Here is a 24502-nt window from a genome sequence, read left to right on the forward strand (position 1 = left end):
TGTCGGCGGCGGCGCAGCAGCGGCGGCGGGGCCGAGGGGAGGGAGGGAGGGGTCCGGCCCCGTGCGGTCGCGGCGGAGCCGGCGCTGCGGCAGCAGCAGGCGCGGCGGGGCGGAAGTCCTTTGTTGCAGCGCTGCCAGCAGCACCAGCAGCAGCACCGCCAGCAGCAGCAGCAGCAGCACCGGCAGCACTGGGAGAAGCGCTCGCAGCACGGGCAGCTCCCCTTCGGCCGCCGCTACCGCCTCGCCCCGCGGGTAAGCGGAGCCCCCGAGCCCGGTGGAGGAGGATGAGGAGGAGGATGAGGAGGAAGGGGAGGAAGGAAGGCAGCGCGGCGGCCGCAGCTCCGCCGCCGGCGGGAGGTGGGAAGTGCCGGGCGGCCGGCGTGGCCCGGCGCGGCATGGCCCGGCACGGCGCGCCATAGTGGGGCGGGGGGGGCGGCACGGCTCAGCCCGGCTCGTTCGGGCTCAGCCCGGCTGGGTTCGGCTCATTTGGGCTCAGCCCGGTTCGTTGGGGCTCAGCCCGGCACGGCTCTCGGCCAGCAGCCGCCGCGGTGACCTTGCGCTGGGCGGGCGGCCTGCCCCCGGCTCGTTTGTGGCACGGCTCGGCTCGGCTCGGGGCTGTGCCGAAGCGGGCGGGGGGCTGCGGGGGCCCGGCGAGGTGCCGGGGCTGGGCGCTGCTCAGGGGCTTGGGGTCACGTCGGATGTTGCAGCGCGCCGTGCTCGCAGCGCCTTCAGCCTCACGCCGTCCAAGCTCTGTTTATTTTTCCCTTTATTCTATTTTTCTTTTTTCTTTTTTTTTTTTTTTTTTTTGAAGCCAAACTTGGAGCGAGTTGCGGTAGTTGGGTGAAAAAAACGGAGGGGAGCCGGAGCCCGAAGGGAATGCTCCACCCTGCCAGGCGGGAGACTTGGGTTTCACCCCGGGCTGGCACCGCTCTGCTCGCTCTGGAGGCGGCGGGGAAGGAAGGAATTGCTCTGTCGCAAAAAAAAAAAAAACAAGCCCTCTGTTGCTCGGGGAGCGGTGCTGAAAGGCTCGTTCCTCAAAGGACTCCTCTGGATAGAAAGGTAGCGAAAGGAGCGAAGGAAGCGGGACTGAAAACGCCGGGGGTTTGGGGCTGGGTTTTTATTCCTCTCTCCTAACTCGCATCCAGAGTTTGGCCCGTCCATCGGCTGATAGCGAGCGCCTGCTCCTCCTGACACGTAGGCATGGGTAGAGGGATAGCACGGGGTGGATGCTGCCGAGCACTGGGATGTTTACTGCCAGATTGTATCGTCTGCTGGTGTTGTTCCCCCCGCGCTACGCTCTCGCAAGGTACAGCGCATGCTGCAAAACTCTCTGGGGCTGAAGCAGTCTTGTGTTCTGTCGGCATTTAATTACATTAAACAAACATTCCTTTAATTAAAGGTGTTTGTTTAACATTCCTCATTACGGCTCTTGGAAAAACCCACACAGCAGTTGTGAGCAGGGGGGCCGTGGGCTTCTCGCTCGTACCGAATTAGAGCTGGAGCTCGCGTGGCGAGCGGGGGAGAGGCGTTGAGACCATATGGCCACGGAGAAAACTGGCCAAACGCGCCCCGTTGCAGTGCTGGCAGAGGCTTTCCCAGGCACTGAGTTGATGAGATTGTGGAGAGATTTAAGGGTGACTGGCCAGAAAACACGAGGAGTAGCAACAAGTCGCTTCGGTCCGCTCTGGGATACACCTGGGTGTTTGGATGGGTGAGGGATGGCTGCAGGAGGGTTTAGGGAGCAAACACATGGGGTGGTGCTGCTCGAGGAGCTCGGAGGAGAAGTGGAAACCCCCTTTTCCACCCTGCCAGAAAGCTTGGGAGTTGTGTGGGGCAACATCACAGGCTTAACAGATGCTTCAGCTCTGCTGGCACGAGGCTTTTCTTCATCAGAATCAGCCTGCATTGTCACTGGCACGGGGATTTGCAGTGATCGCGATGAGAGTACTCATATCAGGGAGTGACTTGGGGTTTTAGATGCTTTCTTGCTTGTGTGGGTGAGGTTAATTGCTTTATTCACAGGTTTCCATTGTTGCTGATGGTGGAAAGCTCTGAAAATCCGGGGTGGACAAAGCCTTAGTAGCTGCTTACCTGCTGTGTGAGGAAAAAGAAAGCTGCTCAGAACTGAGATAATGAAAGTTTCCTGATTAAAAGTCCTGGAGTATTTCCCCTCGGTGGTTTCAGCTAGCCCTCTCTCTAGGGTTATTCCGAACCTTGCATGCACATAGTGTGAGAAACACGGTGTGCATTTTTTAAAAAAGCTTGACTAGTGGTTTCCCAGCAGTTGGGTTATCTTCCCTGCCTCTGCTTAGGCATGGTAAACACCACCACACACAGAGCTCTGCTGCAGACACAGTATGTGGGCACAGCAGCTGACATAATTTGCATGAAGACCATTTATATCCTCAAATTTGTCTGGCAATTTTTTCTTTGTGCATGTTTTGCCATTGCAAAACTCTAGATTTAGCTAGCTGTTGCCCTTTTTTTCCATCTTAAACCTGCCTCATTTAATGGAGACCCGAGCAGCTTATTTTTCTTATGTGCTGCAAGTACATTTTGAAGCATCTAGGACAGGAAAGTGTCAACGAAATATGTAGTCTGACCTGCGTGTCACGAGTTACTCTGCTTCATTCATGCATACCCTACCTGTTGCACTGGAGCACAGCTTGCATTTAGCCAAGGATGCTTTTCTGGAAGGCACATTTATCTTTGTCTGAGGGTCTCAGGAGATCCCCAGAAACCACCAAGATGCCTCTTGAAGTTATAAGGGGGTGAGTTGGAGAGGCCAGGTAGAAAGACTCATCGTTCAGCTGCAAGGCTTAAATCTGGTGTCAGGATGTTTTTCCACAAATCTTATAAACATGTCATTACCACTTTGCCTGACCACTTCTTACAACTGTAGAGGTGTCAGATAAATGATGACTGTGAACATCTAGAGTAATCTTTTGTGGCTAGCAAGTTGCTTTAAAAGACTGCACAAAGCTCTCTGTAATACTTCTTACTTCACAGACTGGATCTGAAGTTGAAGTTGAGATAGTTTGAACTGAAGCTCCAAAACTTGCTGTTTCCTTAATTTGACCACTCATGTTTTCCTGACATCTTATTCCTTATCTTTTGAGGAGTGTCCTTACCTGTGAATGTGCAGTGCATCTTAACTAATTCTGGGTTAGCAGCTGAGAACTGTAACTTGTTACGTTTCCACGTCTGTTTCTCATTTGTGCACGTGGATGCTGAATCAATGGAGAGCTCTGTGCTCGGAGGGAGCAAATGGCTCCGAGGGCTCTCACTTGGGGGCTGGAGCATCTTGCCTTTCCCTGGTTCAGGCTGAACCCAGGTATTAGCTGAAACTTGTTTCTATACATTAGCAACGAGGCTGTTTGAGATGAGTTGATTCAGCCATCAGGATGTGTATGCAGATGAGTATCTACATCATCTCAAGCAGCTTCACAACTAGCGTGCCTGAAGGCAGCTAATTGGAAGGACCATGGGGGGAGGATAAATTATACTGTCAGTCCTTCATAGTCCAAATAATGGAGCTTAATTAGGTTTTCATTGGCAGTATGTGGAATTCCCGTAACTGTTAATTCATGATCGTGTAGCCTACTCTTACAACACAAACTGTAGTTTACCCATAGCTGCTATTGGGGTGAACGGTGGTCACCTGGCCCTTTTTTTTTTTTTTTTTTTTTTTTTTTGCAAGTTTTGGGTAAGCAGAGCACTTTCTTGGACTCTATAGTGCTAGAGCAACTTTGGTTGCTTCCTCTTGATAATGTCTAGATAAATTTCTTGCCTTTTGACCACTCCATCCATGGTCAGTGCACTAGCTGAGTGTGCAGTTTTCTCAGGCATCGTATGCAGAGCTTGGAAGTGTCATGTAGGATTTGCTCCAGAGCATCTAGATGCTGTCAGTTAGGAGTCTGATTTCTTTGCTGGATCTGACCCACGGAGGCAGAATAATTTAACTTCAGAGAGGAGAGTTCTTGGCAACCTGCATCAGAGCGAGATGCGTTGTGAGAATGGGATGCGGAATTTGCTTTCTGCTGCCCACGCTCCTGTTTCTTTGGATAACTGGGCGTTGTGTTCTTGAGGTTTTTTTCAGTCTCGTTTTCTATTAGCACCGAATTCTCCACTCATTTATTATACTTTTGTCCAGCCCGCTCTTGGTTTCCAAAGAAAAGCAGCCAGCAACTAAGCGTGTAAGCACTCTGTTTTTGCCTGCTCAGCAGTGGAAATGCTGGGTTTTGAAAACCACCTACTAATTTTAGGAGCCGAGAGGCTCCTAAATCGTGAACCTTGTGGTACTTCTTTTTTAAAGACAGAGAAGTTAGGAAAAGAACTTTACCAGTCTCCCTAAAAGGCTTGAAAAGGAAAAGCTTGAGGACTTTTCCTGAAATGTTTTAAAACTGAAGAAGCAAAAATTTTGAACTTGAGGAGGTGACAGAAAGTGTGGAGCTCTGGTAAATGCCTGTTCTTTCTGGCTCTAGACTTCTAAACAACGTATTTGGTTAGTGTAGTGGTGCAATTCACCTTGTTCATGATAACATCTAAGTTGTAATTGTACCTGAGTAGTGACTCAAAAATAAAAAAAAAAAGGTGGCATACAAACAGCTTTAATCAAAGCCTTGCAGTGTAAATTTAAACATTCACAAGAAATAGAAGATGGCTATGGAGACTTTGAGTTTGAAGATTAGACTGAAATTACCTGACTAATATACCTATACTTCTTGCTTTTGTATCAGATACTGTTCTAGTATATCTTTTCAGAACACCTCTTGCATCCTTCAGTATTGCTCACGGCGAGGCCCATGGCTGTGCTGACTGCCCAGATCAATTGTTGCTGAAGATGGAGTCACTTAGGTTCCTTGTGGACTTCTCTGTGATCCTTGTGACTACAGTATTTGTGTGCTTCACAAATGCGGTGTGCTAGTCAGGCAAGTGGTCACAATTCTCATTTTGAAATAGGAAACAGAGCCAGAGAGGATCAAACCCACAAATTTTGGATGGACAAACTCACATGCCTAGAGCTTTAATTTTCCAGGATACTCAGTGCTTAATACACAGAGGGTAGCTCCTGTTGGTATCAGCTGTTGCTGATTGTTTTTCCTGGTGTGAAGAAGTTGGGCATCTTAAAAAAATAATTGCCAGACTTACCAAAGGCTAGTGGGGAGGGAGGTTAGCATGACTTGTCCTGACACTGAGAGAGCTGGGATGCTGTTCTCCAAAGCAGTGTTCTTTGTCGTGGGATTCTCCTCTTCTTCCCCCCCAGTCTCATTTGCTTCATATCCTCCAAATCCTATGCCAAATGAGCAGGGATCTTGTGTTGTTGCGTGAAGAGCACTGCTGCTTGGATCTGTCCCTGGACAGATCCCTGGGTGTGCCAAGTAGGGAAAGGAACCTTTGTTGAAAGGTTGGAAGACTACAATATATACATAAAAGGCTGCTGAATGAATACTGTGTTGGAGTTCAGCTTAATTATGTCATTTCTTGTGTATGAGCTTAACTTTGAGACCTTGGGTTTCCTTCAAAAAGATGTGTTTTTATTCTAATGCCTGCTTTCTTTCCAAAGAAAACTTGAAAAATAGTTTTCAGCATCGAACCATTCCTGTGGGTGATAAATGCAGATCCCTGACATTTCAGCAATTAAAATAAAATAATGACAAATGATGACTTTCTCAGTGCTTGCTCTTGATTGGGAGGGAGCTTGTCAGCAAACCTGTGATAGTTGCTGGTGGCAAAGGAACAGCAGAATCAGGAACCCAGGGTTGAATTCCAGCTCTGAACGGGTGCCTGCTATGATAATTTCCTGTCAGTTCCCCTGCATAAGCATCTCCCCCCACCCTACCTATTTGGCTCTTCCTACTCTCTTGCCCAAGCAGCTTCCCTCCCCCATTTAGATCCTCATTGCACCATCTTTTCCTCCCACTGCTGTTCCTAATCCCCTCTCAGCTCAGCATTTCCCTCCCAGCCTGTCTCACCCTGCCCTTCCTGCTCCCAGGGCTTTCCCCTCGCTTCCTTCTTACAGTTCCCAATCTCCATGCAGTTTCACTAAGCCTCCTCCTTGCCCTGGCTGTCCTCAACCAAAACCAGGTATCTTTCCCTTTTGGCTGCCAGGAGGGATGCTAAAACCCAGTGGCGAGTCGTGGTGTGGAGCAAACTGCAGCAAGCCCTGCTACCAGTTCGTGGCTCTGTGAAGGTGACATGAGCAGAAAAAGGGTATTTTTGCTCTAGGTGAGATGCCTCCGACGGGCCCCCGTGTACAAAGGAGCTACATGAGGATGAAATGTTCTCAGCAAGGCTATAATCTGACACTTTAGTAACTCACAGCAGTCTGAAGTATGAACAAATTTATCACTTCTACCATCTTTTCCCCCTTCTTTCCACCTAAGCTTCTAGTTTGGCCAAATTCAGGTAGATTTTTGTATTGTGACCAAGAACTTGTCTAAGACATACCTCTTTCTCCAATATGAAGTCTCTGTTTCAAGATTTTGGAAGAGAAACTTTTTTGAATTTTAAAGAGTAATAATTATTTAGATACACAAAATTTTTTCTTAACCTCATTTTTTGTAACTCTTCCAGCTGAAATTTTCTGGCAAAAAAAAAAAAAAAAGTCCAAAACAGGCAATTCAAAAGGAAAGTTTTGTCTTTGCTGGTTGAGATGTGTTGAAGTTTTAAATAGACCAACGCAGGCTCTCATAGTGGGAAGCGTTGGCAGCTGTAAATATATAGTTACATACAGCAGGTTAATACAGCATCCAGAGGAAGTCTGCCAGTACTTTCATTAACATAGATAACTTCAAACGCGCTCTATTTTAATACCTACATATAGTACTACAGTGATAGAGGCTGTGTACACACCTGAACACCTTGCTGTTCCGATCAAGCAAACTCATGCTCAGGCTGGTTTCTTACAGAGCAGTGGTAGGAGATAGGCATTGCCAAAGGGTTGTTTTTGCATATCAGGACTTAAGTGCTGAAAGCTCTGCAAGAGTTCCCCTGTCAAAAGAGGAGATAACTCTCACCTTTTTCACAGAAGAAAGAGAAGTCGAGTCTGTGCCATTGCTCCAGTGACTGCTGGATCACTCCCACTGTTTTGCAATGCCTCTCCTCGCAGGTGCGTGCAGATATTTGTGAACTTCTTGGTTACAGGCTTGCTGCCTGCACTACTTTTTTTTTGTTGGAAAACACAGTGGAATACTTATCGTGCACAAAACCCTTCAAATTTAAATGAAAAGTTTAAACTTGCAACTTTATGAGTAGAAGAAGATTAAAACAAATTGTTCCTCTAGCAGTCCTGAGCCTTTTCTTGTCTTGATGGCAATTCATACAAAGGCTAGTGTGTCTTAGACTGCATCTTCTCACTGTATCTTGGTGGTGGTCAGTCTTACAATATGGAGGTTGAAGTCAGTTCTTTGTCATTATGCAGCTGCTGTTCTTGAATATAATAAAGCATACTTCATCAAGTATTAAGTATGTAATGAATTACTGCAAATACAAAACACCTTAGCACTTGGAAGAATGAAGTGCCCTTTTATAGTGCTTGATGTTGAGAGCCTTGTTGTGTTTTGTTTTGTTTTGTTTTTTTTTTCTTCAGAAGTAACTGAAGTTACCCAGTGACTTAGACAATAGTCAAATTTCTGTAGAAAAGACGTGAAGTTGTTCCAGAGATTCTACTTTCACAGCCACCCTTTTGCTAGTTAGTGAGAAAACCATTAAAGGAATTTATTGTTACAAGTCGCATTTCTGCAGTGGATGTCAGTGGGCCAAACTGGTCAGAGAGTTGTTATGGCAGGGTGCTCACCTTGAGTTTTGAGATTGGAGGACTGGGTTGAGGGGAGAGGAGCAGCTGTCATTCAGGTGCTCTTCATCAGTATAATGCAACCCAGATCTCAGGGTTCCTGTTGCCAGACAGTCTTCTGCTGGCAGCGATCTATAAGTGCTGTGATAGAACTGGCAGTGGGGATATTGCTGGGCAGGGGTGAGCCTTTCCTCATCTGGAGGGCGTGAATGCATTTCTTCCATGGCGGTGCTTGGCGGAATGAAGGAGAGCAGTGACAAACGTTAGGTCTGCTGCTTAACAACCCAGGCAACACCTCTGACTTGTGAATTCAATGCTAATCGTGGGATTTAATTTCTTTGCTCGTTTTGCAGCCTCTAGGAGATGTAAGCTGTCAGGGAGATGATGGGGAGGGAATAAGAAGAAACCAGGGAGCATTTTTGTGTGTATTTTGTTTAAATGCTGGACAATTGAAACAACAGTAACGTATTAAACTGCAGCTTATGACTCAATGAAATGCAAGGATTGATTTATGTTGTTTGTTAGCCTGTACTTTGTGTATACAAATCTCTTGCAGTTATTTCTATTGCTTGCAATAATCTTTCAAGATGTTAAGAGTGCTCATTATTGCTTTAGGCTTTTCTTTTCAGTTAGGGTATTCCTTATAGTTTTTTGCTTTCTCAAACTACCCCACCCTGCTCCCTGTGTATTTACTACAGATTTTGTGTATCAGTAAAGGTTTTTCCAAAGTCAGTGGTGACCAGCCATTGAATTTCGCCTTGCTTGGTTACAGTTTATCTTTGTGAATTGAATGTGCACCTCCTGTGTGCAATATATTTCTTCTGGATGTTTTTATTAACATAAAACAGCGTGTTTTCTTCCTCTTTTCTGTTTAAGACCAGTTAGTCCTTTCATTTAAACCAGCTTTAAGCACTCACAGAACTTTCCCTCAAGTGTTTGCAGTTCCTCCTTGAGGCTTCATCCCTCAGAGCCTCCATCTCTGGCTTGCTGGCCTTTACAGTTCTCCATTAGCTGATTTTTTTTTTTTTTTTGACTTTGTCCGGTCTCCAATCTAAATGTTTTGTCTGTATTATGCTGCTCTGAAAGAGCGGTTTTGAGAGGAGCTGGAGGCACGGCATGCACCACTTCCTGCCCCCCTGCCGCACAGTGACCGTCGGCAGCGGGCCTGCGGGGCCCGGCCAGCCCCGCGCTTCTCAGAACCCGCTTCAGTTTTACAGTTCCTGCTTTGCAGGAGGCCTCGCAGATAAGGTCGAGAAGATCCCTGAGCTGCCCTAAAGAGCAAACGGTGTGTGGATGTTGCACTGGTGTCTTCTCAGCTGCCTTTAATGGGGAGGGAAAGACCAGTCTGAGCCCAGCCTGGTTTCCAGTAATGTGTTGCATCATATGTCCCTTGGACTGACAGGTGAAAAAGGCAAGTTGAGACCGAGCAGGTGGTTTCTTACAGTCGGCTCACCTCGCATAGCTGTTGTCCTGGGGCCATCTTACAGAAGTCTGCCCTGTGAAGTTTTTGAAGTTCGGCATCCAGAACTCATATCTGAAAATCTTGGCTGGAGGACTTTGAGATATATGTTTGCTAATTTATATTCTAGCAGCGTTGCTTTGACTGACATGTGTGGTGGTTATGTTTATTAGTTTGCTAGTCTTGTAAGTCTAGTGGTGAGAACGTGGAATTATGGATGTTTTCACTGGCATCAACAATAGTTACCAGCAAAGATCTCCAGACAGGAAATTATACCACAAACAGTGTGAGAATAGGAAGATCAGGAGAGGAAAGAGATGGCAGTTCTTCCCTACACTTAAATACATTCTGCTTTTTGTGCTCATGGTTTAACAGATGTCTTCTTCTCTATGCAGGGCTATAATTGAAGTACAAGATGGCAAGAACCAGCCACAGCAACTATGTCCTTCAGCAGCTAAACAACCAAAGAGAGTGGGGCTTTCTGTGTGACTGCTGTATTGCTATCGATGATATTTATTTTCAAGCACATAAGGCAGTCCTTGCTGCATGCAGCTCCTATTTTAGGATGTTTTTTATGAACCATCAACACACTACAGCCCAGCTGAATCTAAGCAACATGAAGATTAGTGCTGAATGCTTTGATCTTATTTTACAGTTCATGTATTTAGGAAAAATTATGACAGCCCCTGCCAATTTTGAGCAATTTAAAGTGGCCATGAACTATTTACAGCTATATAATGTACCTGAGTGTCTAGAAGATATACAGGATACAGACTCATCTAGTTTAAAGTGCTCATCTTCTGCTTCTAGCACCCAGAATAGTAAAATGATATTTGGCGTGAGAATGTATGAAGACACGCTCACCAGAAATGGCAGCGAAGCAAACAGGTGGGGCATGGAGCCGCCAAGTTCAACAGTTAATACATCCCATAACAAAGAGCCCGATGAAGAAGCTTTGCAGCTCGGCAGTTTCCCCGAACAACTGTTTGATGTCTGCAAAAAAAGCACCACCTCCAAATTCTCTCACACAAAAGAGCGTGTGTCCCACTCACGCCGTTTTGGAAGAAGCTTCACCTGTGACAGCTGTGGGTTTAGTTTTAGCTGTGAAAAGTTACTGGATGAGCACGTGCTAACGTGCACTAACAGGCATTCGTACCAAAGTGCCAGGTACTACGGTGCTGAAAAACTAGACTTTAGTGAAAAGGACTCTACTTCTAAAATAATCTCTACGCAAACAGAAAAATACAAAGGGGACTCAAGCCAAGCTGCTGATGATTCTTCGTCTCCTGTGTCCAATGTTACAAGCAGGAAAAGCAGCACAGTTGCATCAGAGACCTCAGGTGAAGAAGGAAGTAGAGCCTCCGAGAGGAAGAGGATTATTATCAAGATGGAACCAGAAGACAGTCCTGCAGACGAGCTGAAAGATTTTAATATTATTAAAGTGACAGATAAAGACTGCAATGAGTCTTCTGACAATGACGACCTAGATGATGAGCAGGAAGAGCCGCTTTACAGGTACTATGTTGAGGAGGAGATCAGAGAGAAAAGAAATGCTCGGAAGACTTTAAAACCCCGTTTATCCATGGATGACGATGAAAGAAAGTGTTTACAGAGTCCACGGCACCTTAACAGGAAAGCTCCTTCAGTACAGGAAGACGTGGAGAACGCTCCCTGTGAACTTTGTGGGCTAACAATCACCGAGGAAGATTTGTCCTCTCATTATTTATCCAAACACATAGAAAATATATGTGCCTGTGGCAAGTGTGGTCAAATACTGGTCAAAGGCAAACAGTTACAAGATCATGCACAGACCTGTGGAGAACCCCAGGATCTGACCATGAATGGTATCAGAAATTCTGAGGAAAAAATGGACTTGGAAGAAAACCCTGAGGACCAGTCAGAAATAAGGGAGATGATGTTTGCAGAGATGATAGAGGACTTCAGGGACAGTCATTTCCAAATGAACAGCCTTCAAAAAAAACAGTTATATAAGCATTCTGCCTGTCCTTTCCGATGTCCTAATTGCGGTCAACGTTTTGAAACTGAAAACCTAGTGGTTGAACATATGTCAAACTGCCTAGAGCAAGATCTGTTCAAGAATTCCATGATGGAAGAGAATGAGAGAGATCACAGACGTAAGCATTTCTGCAATCTTTGCGGGAAAGGATTTTATCAGCGTTGTCACTTGAGGGAACACTATACTGTTCATACCAAGGAAAAACAGTTTGTTTGTCAGACATGTGGGAAGCAGTTCTTAAGAGAGCGCCAGTTGCGGCTCCACAATGATATGCACAAAGGAATGGCCAGGTATGTCTGTTCCATTTGTGATCAAGGAAACTTCAGAAAACATGACCATGTACGGCATATGATATCTCACTTATCAGCTGGAGAGACTATATGCCAGGTCTGCTTTCAGATATTCCCAAATAATGAGCAACTGGAGCAGCACATGGATGTTCATCTGTATACATGTGGAGTATGTGGAGCAAAATTTAATTTGAGAAAAGATATGAGATCCCACTATAATGCCAAGCATTTGAAAAGAACATAAGCATAACCATACTGTTAAAGCATTAAGTTGGCAGCAGAGAGAACACCAAAGCAAGGCATACAGTATAGTAGACAAAAATTACAAAAAAAATTTTTTTGAAAATAAGTCTTTTTTATTATTTTTTTTAAGACCCTCTTAATCATAGGTGTCTATTTAGGCTCATTAAGTATATAGCTTTGAAAAGCATCATGTGTTTAATTATTACATTTTCACTGTTTCCTAATACCAGTTTCTGTTCTTAATTTTATTGTTTTACTAAGTAGATATACAAATCATTATTTTTAAACTGTAGATTAAAAGCACAATGTTACCCCTTCACTGACTGCTATTAAACAGTTCTCGGATCCATGTCCGTAAGATGAGTGCTTCAATATTTCCATGTGTTGTTTCTTCATGTGAAAATTTTAGATCACAGTGATTAACATGCAAGAGCATAATTGTTCATGCTCCCCAAATTAATTTTCAAAATGAAAAAGAACAATGACAAGAAATAATCCTTTGCTCTCTGACCCTGCTGTAAGGGCAGAGCTGCCTGTCCTGATCCTCTGCTTCTTGGCTTTGTTGAAATTTGCATCCCAGTGGTCCGAGCGCGTAGGCTCAGTTAAACCTTACAGAGTTGGACTGGCGTGCGCAAAGGGAAAGGGAGTTGATGACTTGTGATAACTGAGGAGTTCCCTGCAGAGTGGTCATTTTCCAGACTTGAAATTCTAGCAGAACTGTAACGGGCACTTCTGCTGTACAACTGACATTGGCCTTGCATTGTCTATCTGTACCCACCTGGGTCTATATAACCTGCTTATCGTAATATACAAGGGAAGACTGGCTATGGTGGATTGCTAGGAATACGGAATTGTGATGTGCATTGAAGACTGCATTTCTCAGCCTAGCTGTAAATGGGTGCCTTGCTGCTTTTGTTGGGAAGTGAAGTGGGATGGGTGTGAAGATAGTCCCATTGCTTGGGTGGGAAGGGGAAGGGGGAGCGTGGCTCATGTTTATCTTAGATTTTTTTGTTTCTTGTTTTCATGAAATTTTCTGACTGTTCTGTTTTTCAATGAGAATATAACAAGAAAAGACTGCAGAGTTTGCTTAATAAATGCAAAGACATTTAATGCCTTTTAAGATTTCTTTCTGATTCTAGTATAGCCCCAATCTGTGTAGCTTGTCTCTTAATTCAGTTGAATTTAAAAATCGTACTAAGTATCAGCTGGCAACGACTCAGTGAGGCAGTCTGGCCTTTGAGAGAGCAACCAGCTTTTAACTCTTAGGCATCAGCTGTATAAATGTTTGTTAAGCGCATGGTTTTTAATTGTGGGGGAATAGGATCCTAATATGAAATGGTAGAGACAACTATTACAAAATAAAGGCTACCTGGACTTTCTCCCAGCAGATACCACTTTATCAAAGAGGGTGATAGCACTATTTCCCACCCATGGAGAGAAGAAAGTGATTTTGACCACCTTGTGTGTCAGTGCTGGGGCTGAGAGCAGGAGCTGATGGCCTAGTCCAGGGCTTCCATGCTCATGTTGCTGTCAGAGTTATTTCTTGGAGATTATCAGGGGTATCCCGCTTCAATGTTAGACTATTTAGAGAAACTAATACAGTTCAGAATCTCTACTGTAACTGAGTATCAATCGTCTTGCATTTACTCAGTTTTAGTCAGAATTTCTCTCGGGAGTTTAATGAGCGTTTCTCCTAAGGCACGGTGATGGCGACGGGCCCAGCCACCAGGCCGCAGCCCTGAGCTCGCAGCTGGCTCCCAGGACGCTGCTTCAGTTGCAGCATAAGCCTTTTGCATTTCTGCTGTGACTGCTCAATCTTGCCGTTTCTTGTACAGATCTGAAGCCAGCCAAGTCCTGAATAGCACTGGGGCTGAAAACACTGCTGATGTTAATGCACTCCAGCGTTTCGATTAATTCTGAGCTTCTCTTGTCCTGGGATTTGTTCCACGATTCTAAGCTGGACTGAAGCATATAAGCATATAAGAATTAAAAGATAAGCATATAAGAATTAAAACAGCCACTTATAACAATTGTAGCTCTGGATCAGTGGCAAGAAGGGGACTAGCAGGATATTAAAATATTTAACTGTCTGTAATGATCATCTTAGAGACAAAGCAGTCAGTCCAGTGCTGTAGAAGCGTTGGGAGGCCTAATGGGGTGCACACCAAATTTCTCTGACATGCAGATTTTCAAGATATCGTAAGATATCAGCTGAACTGGGAAAAGCAGCTGAGGGAAGTGAGGGAGAGCTGGAAGGTGCCAGGGGAGTTGACAGAGGAGCCCTGTGGTACGGGGTGAGCTGCAGGAGTGGGAAGGCTTGGTGGGAGAGCAGGGACTGGTAAAGTCTGGAAGGGCTCAACAGAATTAGTTGTAGAGTGGGAAGCAGAGGGGAAAACATCCCAAAGGTGGCACGGAGGGGGAGCCTGGAGGAGTGGGTGGATAAAATGTCCTGTAGACGCCTGTGAGACCAAAGTGAGCATGACTCAGCTTGGCTGGGAGAGCTCTCAGCCTGTGTGATTAGCTCACTACGGCACAGACTCATGGTGTGGATCGTATGCCGAGGACGGGCCAGCCCCTGTGCTGGAAGCACTGCAGTGGCACAGCAGAGAGCAGATTAAGGATCTTGTTGAAAAGGTGACTTGTATAAACTGAAAAATTGTTCCAGAATACAGGGGAAGGCTAATGGTAATTTGTGGACACTTCTGCTCAGGGTCAAGAGCCCTTCTTTAAAATCTGAACTTGACCCAAAAATACTTCAACAATGACAACAAAAACTCAACAAACAAACCGAACTTCCTGATTTGGGTAGAGTGTCAATTACAGTAGTTAAATCTAGGAATCGCGAGTATTTGGGTAATACCTAACTCTACAAACACTCTGAAATATCTTTGTTTTTCAAATATAAATGGTATTGTGCTATCCTTTCAAAGGAAAGTTTGTTAAAACTTTCCTATTGAATTTGATCTTTTTGTTTCATAAGAACAGGAAAAAACAGTGCCTTGGAGTTCACACGTATGAATGCCCAGAATAAGGCTCAAAAAGAGCATGAATTGGAGTGCCAGGGAAGCTTAGAGTAGATCTACTTGTATGCAGGCAGAGGAAAAAGAACGATTGAAATAGCCTGAAAAGTAATTGGGGAGTATATGAGAACAAATCAAAGGTAATAAGGCAAAAACAAAGCAGCCTTGCTCCCAAATAGATGGGGAGAATGCTTTTGGTGACGTGACAGTATGCAGAGGAACAGCATTGGACTGTTGAAGAAAAGGTCTGGAGTGCCAGGAGGACCTTAGGTGCTCTGAACAGAGAAAAGGGGTGGGTGCCAAGCCTTCCGACAGGTGTTTGCTGCTGGGGAAAGGGGTGTTCTCCCCCAAATGGGATAATGTCCGCAGGAGTGTGAATCAATGTGTTTCAGCCCTTCTGCTGTGAGAAAAATCAGTCACTGTGTAGACAGAATGAAAGTAGACCTGAAAAAAAAACAATTGCAGTTACAATATCCTAGAAGTCTTACCGTTACTTGAAAGATAGTGAAGGGGAAGCAAAAATACTTCATTTAGAGTTCTGTTTCCTCTAACAAATTTGTGCTTCTCAGTCATTTAAACGTGGTGCAGGAAGGGGATGCAAAGGAACTATGTGGAGTGTTAGAGCGTTAAACCCTTAAAGCACTTAAGGATCCTTGAGTGTGGACATGTGAGCGTATCACATTAGACAAAGCATAGCCAGAAAGGAACAAGGGCTTGCTGGTTGTTCTGTCTTATATTTTAAAGTGATTTGCTATTCTTATTTCTAGAGGTTTTCTCTTTTCTGTTATTTTCCTCATTTTGGCAGTGGGGTGGGTTGCAATCCTGAAAATAATTTATTAGTAGCTAGCGTAGCTCTTAGATTTCAGGGATTTACTGAAACTCATAAAGACCTTGGGTAAGCTTTAAAATATAACAGAAGCTGCCAAGCTTCTTATTAATATCAGAGGAGATGTTTAATATGTATACACACTTGTAAAATACTTGTAAATGCTTATTGGCAACTTGTTAATTCAAAGAGTATTTACATTTGTGTAGAATAATATTTGTAGCTAGCAGGTCCATGGAGAAACCTTGATTTGGATAGATTAGAATATCACAGAACTGTAAGAATTTACACTTTTACTAGGGGACTTTATTTAATATAGTTAATGGAGAAAATACAATTCAGCATATTTTTATTCAGAGATGAAGACACTTCTGAACACTGCTGTTCTGGAGAATGTATAACAAATACATTGTTATACAATAGAAAAGAAAAGATACAGAGAAGTGAATACTTTGAGTACACTACTGTATTTGAACACAGCAGTGCTAAAAACATTGTGAGCATCTCAGCTATTGCTGAGGATACAATTAGCTCCTGATGGCAGTGCCAGCCTGGGCACTGGCAGGCCCCTTCTTCCTCCCCACCTCGTGTCAGCTCTCATACCCTTGTGTGTGTGCCACCTTCTCCGTTGTCGTGGAGCATGTGTCTATGTCGCTTAACAATGAGCTACGTAGACAATGGACTTTATTTTTCCCTGTGGGGATTTTTTTTTGGCTGGACCAGTTCCCCATTACGCTTCCCTCCCCGCCTCTGTCTCGAGCCTTGTGCGAGCACAATAGAAGGGGTGGCACGAGGGGAGAAACGAGTGGCTGGGAGGGGGCTCGTTTGCTTACACGAGCTGTGGCAGAACTCGGAGCGTGGCTGGAGCTTAACTAAGTCTCTGTCTCCCCCCAGCATCTTCGTGGAAGCTGCACTCTTAATTCATCTCCCATTTCCTGATAAGGAAAAAAGGCAGCCCAGCCTCTTGCATGCAGATGAGACACATCTATGCTATCTGCCCTCTTTATAGGAATTGGAAACCTTCCTGCGTTCAGCTCACCCCTCAAATATGCTCTGGAGCTTTCTTCGTCTTTCTTGAAATAGACGACGTAGCGCTCCGCGCTGGGTTAGTGCGGTTGGCCCGGGCCCGAGGCCAGGAATGAGCTGGGCCCCTTGGCCAGCCCAGCACCAGGAACTGCTCCCACCTTCCCCTGCTCTCTGTGCCCTCCGGCTGCAGCTGGACCCTGCTCTCATGCTGCCACACTTTTCTATATCTTGTGATACTGGGAGACAGTTGTCCGGTTTGGTCTGATGTTGAGAGATTGGGGTAATTCCTTTTAAAGCTAAGGAGGTGTTGGCAATATCTGTTCAAACCCCAGCATGCCTGCTTCTGAATTTTAGGTGCTTCCCGATCTGAAAGGGTTAAAAATCAAATATTCTCAATTGGTTTGAAGCTTGTCACTGACTCAAAGATGGAGCATGACTAATTTGACTTTATAAAAGTCTGCTGAGGGCCAGAAATTAGGAACATGTTTTTAAAAGCTGACATTTCTGTAGTTCTCAGTGGCTATAAACCAGTTTTCTGCATTATCATCCAACTTTCAAAAAACCTCCTAAAAGAATTCCTGTGCAGTGTGCTCTTGAGACAAGTTAGTAGGCTGAGTTTTTGAAGGTGTAAGATGCCAAAAAAAAAAAACAGGACAAGTTTTATAAATTATGTGTCTTCTGCCACTTTTACAGTTACTTTACAATTCTGGAACTAATTGTGATTTTATGTTTTCATGAAGAAAGACAAATCCTAATTTGATACAGGGCAACCGACCGCATGACTCAGGAGTCAGCTTGTCATGACTATAAATGTTCAGCCCCGAAACAAACAGCCCATGTTCCTTCTTGTGTGCTAGGATGACCACTGCCAACTTTACAGGAGAGATGCTATCAGATCTTTCTTTGGGTCATTTTTGTCCTCAAATGTTTTCTGTGTTTTTAATTGAAGTCAATATTGGGCATCATGTTTTTAGAGAAACTGTTTCCTGTATACATTTGCTATTAAAAAGCAGTTGAAAATGTATTTTTAAAGTTTCAGATTAGTGTGTGTAAGGGAACATATTGAAATTATAAGAAGGGCAAACAAAGACCAGATTTTAACTGCCCCTTTGTTTCACATTGCCAGCCTGCCACGCCTCATCCCGAGAACCTAGGATTTCAGAAGTGTCCAGTATCTTTGATTTTCTTGTAAGTCAGAGGGATACCTCTGTTGTGCACTATGGTCTTACGCCCCATATTAATAATCATTTTCTAAAATACACATCTGTCTCATGGTGGATTAAAACATACAACTTTAACTTTTACCATTCGGAGAAAACAAACAAAAAAAGTTTAATCCTTTCTTATGCCTTCTGGCATACTAAAACTATAGTAAATCTTCCTGCAACTACAACCACAAAAACAATGCTGTTTCTCATGTTTCCTGTGGGAGAAAAAAAATCAAGCCCTTTCAGAGCTGTTTAAGAACTTCCCTCTCAATGACTAAGTCTTGATGCTGGTGTTGTTTTTACTTACTGTGATTTGCATCAATAAGATTTTGGGGTGTGTGTGTGTATATAGATATAGTAAATGAGATGATCTCAGACAAGTGTGCCTTGTGGTTCTGCAGACATCCAAGGACTCCTGAGAGGGAATGAGAAGCGAGCATTCCTCAAAGGTCTCAAAATCCCAGAAGCTGGGTGGACTGTCGGAAATCCACTGGGAAATCCAGGGCTTTCTGTAAATCCTTGGTTTCCAAACCTGTCTGTAAGGCAAAGTGTCAATGCATTGCCAAGGTCTCTGCAGCAGTACTGTTGCCAGCATGAAAGATGCAAAAAACAGACCTTCCCTTGGGCTTGTTTTCTTTCTCCCCTGTTACAAGGTTTTTACGTTAAAAAATCATCCTTTCAGCTTTTCTGTTTGCAAAGGCGAGGGCTAAAAATTTGCCTTTTTCTTACATGTTCATTTGAACCTACTGCTTTAAAAAATAAATGATAAAAGTAGTGCGAGTTGGTGACTCAGTGATACCTATTCTCTCCTTTTTTAGGTAACTGTCCCACTACACTGGGGATGGTTACCAGAGGGGCATCTGCTTCTGAGTCCCCAGAAAATGAGTAGGAAAAATAATGTGATGCTCTCTCCGTGGAAAACAAAACAGAACACAAGACTATGAGTTTGTGGAAATACCAATACATTGACTAAAAATAGGGGGTTCTGAGTATCATAGATTAATTTTGGTTTTGGCAATAGATAAACCATGCCTGTGGTGTCTGCCACACTCCTTTCTTTTGTAAAAGTCATTGTTAGAGCATTTATTTGGGGTGTGAAAGATGGTGCTTCTCTTCTGTCCCTGCCTACAGGGTTTCTACATCCCCTGAGAGAGTTTCAGCTAACAGACTGCTGAGATTCTGGTTTCTAGCCATTGGTTATTTAATTATTTATACAAAGGAGAAGTATTTTGAGATGAAATCTACCATATCCTTCCTTCAGCAGAAGGAAAAATACAGCAGGATTGTAGGGGGGAAATACAGGGAAGTGATCCTGGGAACTGATCTTAGTACCTCCCATAGCCCAGGAGAGCTCAGATCTCTCAGCTGCGTTGCTATCAGATAGATTAAACCTAATTTTTGTGCACTTACACGTGCTGTAAAGCCCAGCATCAATTACAGTCTGGGTGCCTGGACGTGTGAGGGTAAGCCCCACCTGGGCTGCTTTCAGGTGGGGTTGTGTTTCACATAACTTTCACTGGCTGATGCTGACATTGTCATTCTGCCACAAGAGATGGTTCCTGGTGAACAGTAACTTAGAAACTGAAAAATGTGTTAATTAAGATGCAAGAAATCTCCCAGTAATTACTACAGTTCTTTCTGCTCTATTTTGCTGTGCAAACAAACAGTTAAATAGTTCAAAGGCATTTTTCTTTGTAGAATGTTTGTTTGATTGAGTTCAGTGTGGCTTAGACCCCAAATAAAAATACTAGTTTCAAACAGAGCACTACTATAAAAGTAGAAATAGTCTGTGGCCTTCTAGACCTCACAAACGATGTTGGTTTGTTACACAGAGTCAAAACAAAGATGTCCCTTAAAACACATGCACATTAACTCAGTGTCTTTCGTATACCACAACCTTTTATCTCAGATCAGCTTTCCTCTCCACTCACTATGGCTTTGCCAAAATCCCTGAGATCCTCGATGAGCTATAGACTACTCAGCAAAAATCATACCGTGTATGAATGGGCCGTCTAGCTTAGATTATTAGAGAACAGGCTTTGAGAGCTTCAGCTCCTGTTTTCTGAGCTTGAAGTACTACATCCCTCAGATTTTAGAACGGTGCTTATCTTCTCTTCCTGATCCCCTTTATGTTAAAGAAAGCGGGGTGACAACCCTGTAGATGCTTCTCTTTTAAAGGGAGCTTGGAAGATATTGTTAATTGGGGTGGTGGCAGCTTTTTTTTTTTTTCTTCTTCTTCAGGTCCTTAGTTGGCTGAATATTCAGATTTCTAATAAATATGCTAAGCATTAAAAAAACGTTATTAGTATGTGGTGAGATAGGCTGAGTTCAACCGCTTAATGTAACAGTCAAACCCATGCAGATGCTAGTACTACGGGAACCTGGTCTCATGCCAAATCTGGAGAGTTATCTTTGATCTATCTCCAGATCCCCCTTTTATTTGTAAACATCCAGCTAATCACAGACTTCCTCTGACTTTTATGAAGTGGAAAAAACTGCATCCTTTGTAACATCTATGCAGTGTGTTAACTTTGCAGATGTTCATGGACTTGTGCGCTGGGAGGTATGAGCTCCATCTGGCGGCTAACTTAAAACATGCACATTTCTACTTAAAAGGCAGACTATTTCTGCAGTTCTGCGGAGTTTAATGTGTGACGAGTGTAGAAGATCCTCTCTGTATTCCTAAAGCAACTTCTGTTTTTAGGGGTAGCCTGAAGATTTTAGAGGCTGGGAGGAGGGCACAACATTATACCTCTAATGTAGCTCGCTGTGGGCTACCAGCTATTACCACTGCCAGCAGCATGTTGGTATTCATAGCTCTGTACATACACCACACGACCACAGTTGGCACTAATTAACAGTATTTTTGCAGTCTCATTGGAAAAATGTAATTTAATATTCATAGGCAACCCACCTTCCCACACTCAGGGGTGGTCCCACACAGCCCAGTTGGCGTATTTGAGGGTGGTGGTGTAAAGAAGCTCAGTCATGCCGCATGACTTGTGTGTGATCGGCAAGCAACAGGGATCTTTGCCTGGAAAATGTAGGCCAGCATCTTAATAAACGTTGATATTAAGCACTGATATTGCCTGGGTAAAAATAATGTTCATATGCATATCGTAATTACAATATTTTGTCTCCTTTGTTAATTTATAAACAAAAAAATGCATTTCCTGGCCTTTGAGCCAGTCACATAAGAGCTACTTTGAGATAACAGCACCAGTCCAATGAATTCCCCACCGAGATTCAAAGCGTGCAGTAGGTAGGTAGCTGCGCCGAATATACATGTGCTTGCTGCCAGAACCAGCAGCCTGTTGCAGCTAGCAGTTTGCCCAGAGGTGTGCCAGGAAATTCAGCCTTCGGGATGCTCTGGCAGGTACGCAGTGCTGATAAACCTGCCTTCCCGTGCAGCCTCGAAGGTCGTCCTGCTCTGCAGTTTAGACACAACCACTGGGTCTGGTGCTGTCATCGTGCACTTAGAACATCAGGTGTTAATTAGGCAGTAGTTAGGTGAAAGTGGGACAATCGTATACTTTGTACAACGTGATTCACCTACGCAGAGAAAGAAGTCAGTGATACCAAGAAAAAGCCCTCAGAGGATTGTCTTTAAAAGTTACTTCCACATGTTTCCAATTTCTTGACTGTTCGTATCGGATACAAAGCTGCTCACATGTGTCATAAATTAGTGCGGTCCAAAAATATCACAGGAATTGCAAATATTTATATCATTTAGCTGCATTTAACCCAAAATAATAATACTGGGGAGGTTGAGTAAATACGTAATAGTCATCCCTGAACGAGTAAAAGTAAAAATAATGAAAATGAATGAAGAGGCAAATATGAAGCAGTGAGAAGTGTTCCAGAGCGGTGGGTGTTCCAAGCTATGAGAAGAGTAGGCTGAGGGGAAATAATACTCATGTAACTTTTCAAGCATCCACTAAGCCAAGCCGTAAACCACTGCTGGAAAGTTACACATACAGCAGCAAAAATAACCTCTGGGAGGCTTAGGAATTGAAGTTTTTCTTCAGAAAATCTGTAGTTGTTTTGAAAATGAAAATCAAAGGAGAAGGAAACAAACAAATGAAAAGTTTCTGAAACAAGATCGGAACATTGTTTTAAGGTTAAATTGTGTTTTGGTGGGGTAGGGATTGAAGGAAAGGAACCATATGGCTTTTAAACAGAGTTCCCTACTGTGGTGGGTGCTCTGAATATAACTGAAGGATGGTATTTGGAGCAAAACCACACCACAGTGAGGTGGGAGGGACCGCATCATGCTAGCAAATATAGTACTAGAGTGTGGGCTTCTGACTTTTAATATTTTTCTTGCATTTCTTTTCTGCATGGCAGTAGTGAAATAGGGACTTCTAAGCTTCTGAACAACTGAGAGAACCAGGTTTGAAGAAGACATGAGGAAGAACTGGTCGGCAAAAGATTTCATAAAAACTCAGAACCGCGTGTGCCAGATCTGCATTGGCACCACCTTTGCTTTTTTGACATACTGCAGCAGTCGCAAAAGGCACCAAAGCAGTCAAATTAGAACATTCAGTAAAAGTCGTTTTGGACTCTTCTCTGTGTTACAAAAATTTACTTCCTTGTGACTATTATTTACACCTGTCAAAAACAAATTTGAAGTCTCTTTCATGGAGCAGACAGCCAAAAGAGACAGATGCCAGGTATCGAGGGCTGCACTGAAATGAGCTTGCAGAATTTGCTATTCTTATGCTGCAGCACTGCTTATACAAAATGTGGCTTATTAGGATTTCTGTCAAAAGCTGTTTAGACTTTTTAGCTTAAACATTGAAAGTATATACTCAAGAATTAAAACTTACGCATTTTCAGACAGTTACAATGCTAAGCTATCAAGTGTTAGAAGAGAGAAAAAATGTTTTAGTCTGAACTACAAGGTCAAAAAAAAACTTAAAACCTGAGCACAAAGTGCCCTGAGGAAGGCCAGGATGTTGAGAAAGACCCAGCTGACCAGATTCCCCTTGCTGCCATGATCATCATTTGCAAGCTGAAGAGGACCTTCCCTGGAGCTCAGTGCTTGTATGTGGAGAGTAAAGAAATGGTGCTCTGGTCTTATTACAAGAATGGTGAAAAATTGTGACCAACAAGGAGATGAGTAAACGTGAAATAACCTTCACAGGGCACAGTGTGCACAATGTTCTGGATCTAAGCCTTGCAAAAGCTGGTTTGAAGAAGAAAATCAGGCATTCATTTTTAGATTTGAGTATTGTAGGAACCCTGATATTTCCAGCCAAATTTATGGAAAACAAACAAGCAAACAAAACAAAGCAAGGCAGTAAATGTTTCAAATTAGGGCCAGAACGGCTTAAAAAGTATTAATTTCTTTTGCTTCTCCAAACAACAGTGGATCAGTTTGAGACATGTAAGCAGACTAAACATGCTGATCTATATTCTGCTCTAGTTATGCATCTTACTAATTCTACTCATGACTATAAAAGGATGTTTCATTGTTCAGTACAACTGTTATCTCAATAAGTCTGTCTACAGTTTTATTTATAATCAGCATTATTTTCATTACTATTGTTATGAAGTGTGTACAATATTGTCTGTATTGCAGCTTGTATAGGGCATATGTCTGTGCTTGCTTTACTCTTTTTGAGTTTATAAAGTTGCTATACAAACGCAAGAAGATGTTCAGATATCTTTGAATGTGGTTGCTTAATCTGATTACGTAGCCCCAGACATTTCAGCATTTAGGTGTTTAAGTTATCAGCAGTATTAACACCAAACATCTTAAACATAAACAGGAAATTTAACAGCCTTCAGTACCATAGTGGAACGCTGACCCTTCTGTCCCAGTTGCTGTGCTGGAGCTATGGGGGAGACAGTGATTATGTAGAACATGCAAGACACCACTGGGGAGTCCTCAGGGAGAAGGCTCAGCACAGCTGGGGACTCTAACAGAAACTCTGACATCCTTTCTGTAGAGAACAGGAAGCACCCTTGCAGTAGAACCACCACCAAGCAGAGGAGAGAAGGGAACTATGTTTATAACATCACCTAAAGCCAGGCCTGGAAGTATTGAGACAAATCTTGCTTTTTTTTTTTTTTTTTTATCCTTAAGCATAGGACATCTAGAACAGGCTGTTACTGTTCTGTAACTTAGCAATTATTTGTAGCCTGTGTAGACTACCAGTGAAGACATTCCAGGTTAGTTTTCATCACCTTTAAAGCTTAATCTGTGCTTTGATACAGTATCTTAAATAAAATGTTCTTACAAGTCTGCTTATTATTTTTATTTAATTCCATCTTATACCTGAGTTCATAACAGCTACAGCAACAGGGTGAAGTTCCAGTTACCATCTGCTTCATCTGCTCCTGCATTTTGCCCATTCACCTGATAAGTGACAGTGTTGAAAACTGAGATGAGTAAAAATCAAATAATCACAGGAATGAAAAAATACATGAAACCCATAGCACTGCTATGGTTCAGTTATCACCAAAATTCTTCACACTAAGCATTTAAGTGACTCTGAGAGATTAATCAAATGACATTGACCTGTGAGTATGAAGTATTGGTCTTTCTTGTGTTTACAGGATACCATTTTCCTGGTTTAAGACATCACCATTTCTTCAGCTCTACAGTTACTG

The 24502-nt window shown here is 43.4% G+C and overlaps 1 protein-coding gene across 6 annotated transcripts; it reads left to right on the top strand.

Moving 5' to 3' along the window:
* Nucleotides 1-47: 47 nt before the first annotated feature.
* ZBTB1 (zinc finger and BTB domain containing 1) lies at nucleotides 48-24134 on the top strand. Of its 6 annotated transcripts, none has more exons than XM_068682539.1 (4): nucleotides 48-252; nucleotides 9650-11389; nucleotides 17803-17864; nucleotides 22232-24134. In XM_068682539.1, the coding sequence occupies exons 2-4, from the start codon at nucleotides 9670-9672 to the stop codon at nucleotides 22232-22234; spliced, it is 1785 nt and encodes a 594-aa protein (XP_068538640.1). In that variant the 5' UTR covers nucleotides 48-252; nucleotides 9650-9669; the 3' UTR covers nucleotides 22235-24134. The 6 variants fall into 6 exon arrangements, with proteins under 6 accessions (XP_068538640.1, XP_068538639.1, XP_068538638.1 ...); XM_068682538.1 differs by having other exon boundaries at nucleotides 49-252; nucleotides 9650-11561; XM_068682537.1 differs by lacking the exon at nucleotides 17803-17864 and having other exon boundaries at nucleotides 49-252; nucleotides 9650-11561.
* The last annotated feature ends 368 nt before the right edge of the window (nucleotides 24135-24502 follow it).

This window comes from Anas acuta, chromosome 5 (genome assembly GCF_963932015.1).
Source record: "Anas acuta chromosome 5, bAnaAcu1.1, whole genome shotgun sequence".
Classification (NCBI taxonomy): domain Eukaryota; kingdom Metazoa; phylum Chordata; class Aves; order Anseriformes; family Anatidae; genus Anas; species Anas acuta.

Coding starts and splice junctions, on each gene's coding strand:
- ZBTB1 (XM_068682536.1), top strand. CDS start 9,670: ATGGCAAGAACCAGCCACAGCAACTATGTCCTTCAGCAGCTAAACAAC.